We start from the raw sequence: 10,189 nt of genomic DNA on the forward strand, positions 1-10,189 counted from the left end.
TTTGTAATTCTTAGTTCATTAATAATATAAGTTCACAAGACATAATTTGAATTGTTTGAAATACATGTACTCAATATTCTTTCATGCTTTTATTTTTTAATTTGTTCATGAAATATACATCGAGTTAGTGTATACTCCCTTTGTAACTAAACATACAGAACATATTGAATGTTTTGCTTAAAGAGAGAAAGAAAGACCTTAGGACTAAACACATTTAAACACATCATCGTTGTGTTAGTACTGAGGCCACTGTCGGCAACACAAATATGATTCCATGTGAAACTAAAAGACGTGGGCCTATTGAGGTCTTGAGTCGTGGTTATTGGGTTAAAAGCGTGCGTTATTTTTTTTTTCCATTGCAACGCACGGGCTTTTTTGCTAGTATAAGTAAAATTAGCAATCTAGGTACAAGTACGTGCCTTCTAAACTGTCACGGTGGTAGTAGTAAAATCAAGGAACACCGAATTCCGGCGAAAAATATAAAGAATGTCGAAATGCAAAGAAAACATGAAGTGGGAAAAAACCGAAAAACGTTGGCTCCCACGCGGAAAATAGAGATGACGGACGATGTTGACGGGAACTGGGTCGACGTAGTACTGTTTGTAACAGGGGGTAGCTTTCACCGGGGAGCTGTCGAGAGGGACGCGTATTAATGATGGGGAAATGACCGAGGAGAGGGGGTGAAGGGTGATGGATGGATGGAGCCCAAGTCTAACAAGACGGGCAGCTGAGGAAAGCGACGGGAGACTGGACTGGACACACCATACCTACGTGGTGCGACGGGGACGGGAAATGCCCGGACGCGGAAAGAGAGGGGGGAAAGAAAGGAAGGACGGAAGGGAAAGGGAGGCAGCGGACAGGGACGGGGCAGCAGTCGCGTCACGGGCCACCCCACTGATCGCGACCGTCTCTTCCTCCCTCCCCGTGCCTGTCGCCGTCCCTCCTTTTTTTTCCCTTCGCTGCTGCTTGCTTTTGCACCTCCCCCCCACATCGCCGTGGTGGCAGTGGTTTCCGTGGTTAAAGGGGCATCCTGTCCTGCCTGCCCGTGGGGGAGGCTTCTCTTGCGTCTTGGTGTCGGCCCGTGAACCACCACGCACACGCGTCGAGCGACATGTATGTATGCCCCCCTCCTGTTCCGCTTCGTCCTCGCTTGCTTTCGTCGCCGGGTCTCCTGCTGGGGTGGTCATGTCAGACCGTAGAGATGTCGAAATATGACAAGTAGCAGAATACAAATGGTTTACTCATGGAGATCAGCAACACGGTCGCCATCGTCCATCAGCAACACGACCAACGGAGACCGCAGATGCAATGATCAGCGTTACATTTACTTGTGCAACAGATGACACCAAGTAGATGATCCAAATTTACAACAGACGCGCGTTCGTGAGCAACAAGATGCAGCTGCAGACGTGCCCAGCAATGGAGCAACAAGTTGCAGGAAACATAGGAACCAACATAGAGATAACAGGGTCAGCCACGGCAAATTATTATGACTTCCTGATCTACTGATGCAACACTTGCCCGCAGGGCAGGATACATGTCACGGCTAAATCATAGTATGTTAAAGCTGCAGATGTGCCCAGCAATGTCAAAGAGACGGTTTATCATAAGAAACTTAGAAAATGAAAAGAAAAAAGGACCACCGGGACTAATTACAGCGGCTTGAGGTGTTTGAAGATGCCAAGGAGCATTACCGTTCCATCTCCAAACCCATACGCTCCTGGCAAAAACAGAAGAAGCAAGCCTGGCAGGTACAAAACTCTAGCAAAGCAACTGCTCAAGCTGAGGAAAACTGGTTCCAGGAAAGTATGAATATGGTTAACATTTACAGCAATTACAGCCATGTTTCATTCCTCCCACAATCCCATGTCGTCACAGACATGAATCCATGTGTGAGTTGTATATCCCAGCCCACCAGGGTCACCCAGGTGCAATACAACGCCTCACTTCCACATGCAGTTGCCTCTGCAAATATAAAGCACCCACCCGCCACTGGTTAATTTTAACCCAACAAGAAAACAGGGTCTGGTCTTTAAAGTTGGATTTCTAGGTACAAACAAGCTCACCAGACAAAAGAAGTCGATGCGAGGTCTCGCCAAAGTTCCTACTGCCATGACAATTGCTTGTATGATGATCTTTCAGGATCCCAACTGCCCTCGGGTTCCTTCCTCTTTATTCCTACACCAGGCAATTGGTACATTCTCGTTTGCTCCTCCACAAAGGCCTGCGGCGGCGTCATCAAAGTTTGTCTAACCGATGAAAGTATCCGTTCGTCCTTCCCTTCTAAATCTATACTCCCAGGACCAGAATTAAGATCAAACCCTCCTCCTGGTCTTTTCCATTTCCAGTTACTGTCGAGTCCATCACTGCTGCTACCTTCAGGACGGTTTATTGCATATTGCCTCACATGTTGGGGAGGTAATGCACCCGTTGACCCAACAAGTGCCGGGGCAATGGTTGGAAAGAATGGAACTCCTGCAGGTGCAGAATTGGTGGCATATGACGTCGATCCAATTGGAAAACCTGTTGTCTGAAGGTGAACACTGGGAGTGAAAGGAAATCCTGCATATTGATATGCAGGAGGAGGGTGAAACACCATGGTTGGTGGTGTGGAAATAACTGGAGCCCTGCCTGAATCACTTCCGAATTGGCTGCTGTCTGCAGCAGACACAATCATCCTCTGGGTTCCAGATGCTGTTTCAATTGGGTAAGGATGTTCTCCTCTAGCAGGCAAAAACGATTGCATAGCTACAGGAGCATATGGGTTGGCAGAAGCAAACCATGGTGACATGTTATTGATTTCAGTGCCGTTCACTCTAAGACCAGCAACTTGAGGCAGGAAAGGTATGCTGCTAGCACCTTTAGATGATAGACTCCTTTGTGCAGGTTCTGTACTAGCTTCATCAAGGCTTGGTCCATTATTGAGATCAAAGAAGTTCTTTGAGCTATTCATACTGGTACTCGGTAAACCTCCTGGCAAGGATCTTGCTGGCAACAATGTGACTTCAACTCTGTTGGAAGAGTTTGAGATAAACTGGTTATTCTCGGCAACTTCATCAGACCTATTCAAGTCAAGTTCAATGCCGGCGCTTCGCACAGGACCATCACGACTTCTAGTGTTTCCAGATTCAGATCCAACTGTCTGAGCAGAACTCTGTGAGAAATCTTCCTCAAGAATCTCTTCATCTGCTACATTCAGATCAATGTCAAACGCGGGGCGAGACCGCTTCCCGGCACTATCAGATCCTGCAATATCAGGTGCAGTCAGAGATGCCCCCACAACCTTTCGTGGTTCTGCAGGACGAAATGCACTTGTAGCTGCTGAGCCTTTCCACCCAGCCTCAGGCTTCACTCGTAGTAGATTCTCAGGAGGGACAAAAGGTCCTTTAGCTGGAGCTGCTACTGTTATTGGGGCAGGCAGACCACTTAAAACAGGTGATACGAATGGAGAAAGACCAGGTACAGGAATTGCAGAAGAACATATAACAGGAGAGGTAACTTGCTCAGAGTGATTCCCTTCATCCCCAAGTTCATTCAAATCAAAATCAAGCTTAGCAGTACCATTTGATTTGGCCTTGGCAGCAATAGAAGTACCCTCGTCTGATGAGGCAAGAACCTCTTTTCCGCCAACATCATCGCTCAGCTTCTTTGGACTCTGCCTTGCATCATGCTCAATATCCTGAGATATGATAGGTCCAGATTTTACTTGACTACTCGATTCACTGGAACTATCCTTTGATTCTTTAATCCCATTCGGCACATCAACTGGGAATACAACTAGCTTGTTAACATCAGCTGAAGTGGAAGAAGGCTGCTCCTTTTCGTCCTCTTTTAGCACTGTGTTAACACCCAAGTCTTCAGCCTTTTTGGGACCCGCAGCCAGTGGACACGCTGAAGACTTCAAATCAAATTTACCACCAGCGCTGCCATCACGTGTATCGATGGCTTCCAACTGATCTAGTACACCTACAAGCGGCTTTTGATCAGTTGGCTTTAACAAGGCATGGGGCTGCTTATCAGGGACAGACAATTGCAACTCCTCAAGAGGGAGCAATTCTGGCGTGCGATTAGAAACGGCTGAATTGCATTGACCACCTAAAGTAGTGCCGACAACATCAGGGCTGCTTATGCGACCATCTTCAACTGGCCCACGGCTGGAACATGCATTACGATCTTGACCTGCAGACGAATGCATATTAGATTCCATATAAATATTGATAAAAGCAGACAGGTAAGGGAAAGTCTTTATCATCATCACCTTGTGAATCAGCCCCAGGTACAGGAAGACACTTATTTGTGCAACCCTCCTCTTGGTTTTCAGTCTTTGCTGAAAATTCAACGGCATTACAGTCTGTACCATTTTGAGGTGACAGCCCAGTAGTCGTTGTGATTTTGTTGTCGTGCAATGACAAGTGTGCCCTCTGGTTACGCTCCTCCTTGGCAATCAAACAAGGATCAGCTTTCTCTTGCTTCACCAAAGTGACTTTCTGAACATCTGAGGAACCTTGACGCTGAGACGGGGCTATGTCACTTTCTACTTTTAACTTCTCAATGCTGTCACCTTCACATCCCACTTCATCTGCAGACGAATTTCTCGGTGAAGCTGATGGAGAAATTAATTCAGATTTAGATATTTCTCCAGCCACACTGGCAAGAAGGTTCATTGCAGTATCATCCCCAGCTTGCAGAGGGGGACCAGCTTCAGAGTATTTTATTTCAATTAAAGCATTCATAGGGTTGAATGAGTTCCCCTTGGTTTCACCTGAACAGACTCCTTTCTCATTCACTTGCGACAAACTTGCAGGCCGTGATGCACATGCCTCCTTAACAGCTTCTTCAGTACTCCTGTTGCTCTCCAATGTAGGGAATGCTGACTTATCACCTTCATCAGACCCTGCAACCCCTTTTATCTCATTGCTATGCCAAGACTCAGCATTAGCATCAGAAGCTAAGTGAGGTCGAGAATTTTCGATCTTCATTTTCACCCGCCGACCATTCTGTTCATGCTTATCTACAGGAGAGGAAGATCTACTCCCTGTAACAGACGGGTCCTCAAATGAGCCTCCGCTCACACTTCTAGCAGGACTACGGCTAGGGTTTGGAAAGCGGACAATCAATCTATGGCCATTACTGTTATCAGAGGGTGTGTCGCCCCCTTTTTCAGACGCCATTCCAGATTGTGATGATTTTTCCTGGAACGACGAACGATCGAGTGAGGTAGATCTTCCTGCAGTAGCTTCTTTTTGTATCCCAGAACCAAGACGGACACTGTTTGCCCTTCGATGGACGCGTGAAGAACTCCCGGAAGTTTTACTGGCATTGCCAGAAGCAGCTGTAGAACTTCTTGCATCCTCCTTCCAAGGAGAACCAAATGTTTTTGCATGATCACTGGAGCATGAGTGACTATTGTTCAGTGATTGGCTTGAACTGCTGCTTTTCTCCTCTTTCACTGTTGGCAACTCAGAACCACCAGCCGATTTGCATGGTGGATCCTTCGAGTTGGTTGCAACATTTGCAGGCTGCATGTGTTGCAACTTCGAAGAGCCAGAAGTGAGCGGATTCGACTTCGTAACAGCATCAGATGCACCAGGTCTAGCAGTCCGAGATACTGGGTTTTTTGGACTGGCCTCACTTGAGGCGCTTCGTCTGTTTCCACCATTAGAAACTTCTGCAGCTCCCCCTTTGCCTGACCAGGAAACAGCTTGACCAGATACTACAGTTTTCGCCTCATTTGACTTCATTTCAGCATCAACACGCTTTTTCCAGTTCTCAACAAGACACTTCGCCCTCTTCTGTATCTCAGCATTTTTATGGCTACGCAGATGATTGACAGATTTCCCAATACTGCAACTCTGCAAGGCATTCAAATTGATAGGCAATCTTGAGAGAGCACGAAGCAGTGCCATGAGAAATTCTTCAACACGCTTATCGGTTTCTTTAGGACTACCCCCTTCACCAGACTTCCCCTTGTGAGTCTCCTGAAGCCACTCATTCAAAATAGGAAGGCCCCTTAGTTGCACAAATCTCCCGAGGCAATCAGGACTTTCTGTAGCTGCAATAATATGTGCAAGCACTACTCGACCACCAAGGTCTATCTTCCGTTCAGTTCGATCAAGTTGCATGAACTGGACTAACTTCTCGACTGCTTCAGCGTGAGGAAGCCCGCCTTTTTCTGCGAACTTCGCAATAAACTTTGTAAATGCATGCTTCATATTTTCTGCCTTTAAGTTCCCCAGTTCACCTTCTTCGACCTTAAGGGGGCGATCACGGTCTCGCGTAGCTGGATCAATTCCTTGCTCAACTCTCTCCCTCTTCTTTCCTTTAGATAAACCACAATTTTGTCCATCATCCAAACCGGACTTCTGCTGGGCAGATGACGGACTATTTAGCCGCTTCGGTGAGCGTCCACTTGACTGTACTGCAGCATGCATTTCTAACCTTGTTCTATGCAGAAGTCGGTTTACTTCTTCCTGCCGTTCCTGATTGTAGGACATACACATAAGCCATAGAGTATATAACACAGAAAAAAGAGGAAGGTAACTAAATAGCACTTACATTAATATAGTCTTTGTCTGTAAGCCACCATAAACACTTGTTGTCAATATCATATACACGCCGACACACAAATGAAGAAATTCCGGCAGGCAGCTCAACACCTTTACGTAAAAAGGCAACTTTGCAAGGATGTAGTAGAGAGACAGCAGATGTCTCGTCCTGGTGGAATGAATAGAAGATCTCGTTTGGTGCAGCGTTGAGCTGTATCGCCTTGTTAAGTTTGACGTCAGCAGATCTATAGAGCCAACTTACACGTAACTTGGGAAAGCCTTCTTCTTTTTTCTCAATCCAGCGTATCAACCCAATGAAAGGCGGAACATCAACAGCCTGAAAAAGTGCACAATCTCCAACTCGGAATTCACGCCCGTCCTGTAAAGCAAATTTGTACTTCTGTTAATTGTCAAGAAACAAAAAGAACTTCATGTCACGAGGACAACGCTGAAGGAGATAGTGTAGCACTCGGAGAACATGTCAAAGCAAGAAGCACACTTAAGCATAACCGAACCGGAAATAGAAAAAAGTAACTCTCCTTGCAGCAGCCAAACAGCTAAAATAGTAGTTCATTATCTAAACGTGTCGCTTTGCAAAGTTAGCAGACGTTAGTGCGACAACATATATTTCCTTAAGCTGCCAAATGCGGGAAAAAAACATTCCAGATGAGGCATGCTACAAATGTTAAATGTCAAGTATGTTCTTATAAAGAGATACTCTGACTCAACGAATTAATGCACGGCAAGCATGTAATAAAACATTCATAATCAAATTGGAACGGCTTCCGGAAATGGATAGTACCTAACCGTTAGAGCACAAAATCTGAAATTTCCATGATGATTTTTAGGCAATGTATAATGCTCACAACCAAGTCTGAGGTTTGTTTTCTTCATTTCTCCTATTTTCCTTGTTTAAATGGAAGATAATTCCTTATTGCCACCTTGTATAGGATTAGCAAACAAAAAAACAAGCAACTAGGGATATCAAAACAGTTGGCAAAATGCGTTATCTTAATGAAGTCGAGAAGATGACACGACTTGCACCACGTGTAAACGCCTTGAAATGATATATCATCACTATCCAATAGACCAAAGATATGATCCAAACAATTCTTATCATGCGCGCAACAAGGCGACATCTCTGCACACGCCTTACATGTGGAGTGCCAAAATTCTCACAATGAGGTGCCAAGGAATTCAATCCAACCATACAAAGACAACCTCGTTGTACCGTTTAAATGATATGATAGCTCAGCCGTTACCAAACCAAGCGCACAACCAGCCCGGCACAGATGATGTATATGTACACTCAGCCAGGAGCTTGGCAGGAACGCGAGACTAAGGTAACCTCTCAACAAGGCAACAAATTCTAGTTGCTTTCCATAGATTAAGTTTTTGAAGCAGAAATGATAGCCATCTGATGACTCCAGCAGCATACTGAATTTGGTCTAAATTTGGCGGAGCTTAGCAAATCCCAAATTGATATATCCACCAAAGTATGAGGCACCTTTAGGAAGGAGTCTGCTGAGGGCGGACGGGGTGAATCGGCGGCCTCCTGCTTGTGTGGTGCTGCCGGGGGAGTCGTCGGTGCGGGTGGATAAGAGGTCGTCCGGAGCGGAGGAACGGAGGAGCGGGGATGAGGAGGAGGAGAGGCTGGTCCCTTTGCCGGTGGTGGAGCTGCCTCTACGCGAGTTGCCGGCCACATGTGCCGGACGAAAGGACGCCGGTCGCCGCACCCCTCACCGCCGCAGCCTTGGCGCCGCCCATGCATAGCCGCGCATCTTCCCAGCCGCCGATCCCTCCTGGCCGAGTCCTCCCGGCGCCGCGCTGCACCATCACCAGATCACCGCCGGCGGTAACCCTAGCTCGGATCCGCGGGGCCTCCCTCCATGCGCCTCCGGATCACCCGAATTCGAGCCGATTCCGACGGAGCGCCTGCCCGGTGGCCGCAGATCGGGGCTCGAATTCGATCGAATCGGCTCCGGCCGCGGGGAGATTTGATCGGGAATTTGGGGATTCGGGGTCCGACAACGGGCGGGACGGACCGTCTCGATCTGCGGCGGGGCGGTGGCGACGGTGGAGGAGGGGAGGGGGAGAGAGGAGGAAATGGCGATTTGGGGGCGGATTCGGAGGAGAGAGATGGTTATATGGAGCACGGCACGCGCAGACGGAGATGAGGGAGGAAGGAAGAGCGGATGTCCTCGCGAGAGAGAGGAAAGAGGCGGGGGCATTTCCGTCATTTCCCCCCGCGCACGAAGATCCCCTGCGCAGCGCGGGGCGCCGCGCGAGCGAGGCCTGCGCTGCTGCTACGTGCCGCCCGGCGGGTGTCGCTGCGCGGTGGGGCGCTGTTGACTCGCGGCGGGCGGCCGCGGGGTGTCCGTAGCGGTTCCCACGGGCGCTGACGTGGGCGCGGTGGGTGGACTCGGACAAGTGGCCCGGCGGGCCGTGGCTGGCGCTCGCTGGTGTGCCACTGACGCCCTGATCCGGACGGGGCGGGGCCCGGGTGGTGGTGGCGGAGGTCGGTCGGGGTTCGGGTGCCGCAGGGCTGCGACGCGCCGTGCAAGGCGGGGCGGGGGAGGACGGCACTGCAACGGCCACAGACGCGCCACGCCCGCCTGTCGCTGGCGTGTGGGGACGCCCGCTGGATGGCCTGGCTGGCTGGCTGGGGGCGCTTCTCGTCGGGCCCCACGCTTGGGTTTCTGGCTGTGGGGGGCGGGGTGAAACCGACCTGGGCACGTGGACGTTCGTGTTGTTTCGCCGGGAGTGGAAATGGGCCGGGCCCTCCGCGGTTGCCGGATTGGTGTCAGCGCCTCTGCCGGGCTCGTGCCGCCGTGTTTGCTCGCGTTCGTGTACCAGGAGGGGGATGGGTAAGTTCCGTGCTGTCTTGTAGTGACCCTGTCTTCCTCGTATCCGGCGAGCTCCACCGCCGGTGAAGCGACGCACCGTCGATGCACTCCTGTTTACCGCCCACCGTCGCTCCGAAGGGCGGTACGTAGTCTGTTGGTTTTTACCAGAATTGTTAACAAATTTTCCCTCCGTCCCATAATTCTTGTCTTATCTTTGTCTCGTAGTATTAAAACTCGACTAGATACATTTATATTTAAACAAATTTAAGACAAAATTTTTGTGACGGATGAAGTATAACACGATAGCCGACAGATGTAAAAATGTCACGTTAGGGCAGCTCCAATGTCATGCAATAAATCCGTTTGTGGACAGGAGTATCAGTTCGCATACATGGATGCGGCAATGGCCATCTAACCATATGTGCATACATTTCAATTGATCGGACAAAAATTATTGAACGCGATGCATTTAATCCAAGCTCCGATAGAAAATAATATAAATCATCCATAAATAGCATATAAATAACTTTAGTCAGGGTCGGCCCTGTGTTTCGGGAGGCCCTAGGCAAACTCCACCGCCGGTGAAGCGACGCACAGTTGATGCACTCGCCCACCGTCGCTCCAAAGGGCGGTACGTAGTCTGTAGGTTTTACCAGAATTGTTAGGAAATATAACACGACGGCCCATGGATGTAAAAGTGCCACGTTAGTGCAGCTTCAATGACGGACATTAAATCTGTTTGTGAATAGGAGTATCGGTTCGCGTATATGGATGTGGCACCATATATGCATACATTTC

At 48.8% G+C, this 10,189-nt stretch overlaps 1 protein-coding gene across 1 annotated transcript; it reads right to left on the bottom strand.

The window, feature by feature from the left end:
- Positions 1-1,462: 1,462 nt before the first annotated feature.
- Positions 1,463-8,750, bottom strand: LOC123401861 (microtubule-associated protein futsch-like). The gene is made up of 5 exons (XM_045095716.1): positions 8,053-8,750; positions 6,556-6,924; positions 4,259-6,479; positions 2,067-4,179; positions 1,463-1,965 (listed from the first exon to the last, which is right to left on the bottom strand). Exons 1-4 carry the CDS (start codon positions 8,314-8,316, stop codon positions 2,105-2,107), a joined length of 4,929 nt encoding a protein of 1,642 aa, XP_044951651.1. The 5' UTR covers positions 8,317-8,750; the 3' UTR covers positions 1,463-1,965; positions 2,067-2,104.
- Between the last annotated feature and the right edge of the window lie 1,439 nt (positions 8,751-10,189).

Source organism: Hordeum vulgare, chromosome 6H (assembly GCF_904849725.1).
Source record: "Hordeum vulgare subsp. vulgare chromosome 6H, MorexV3_pseudomolecules_assembly, whole genome shotgun sequence".
In the NCBI taxonomy this organism is placed as follows: domain Eukaryota; kingdom Viridiplantae; phylum Streptophyta; class Magnoliopsida; order Poales; family Poaceae; genus Hordeum; species Hordeum vulgare.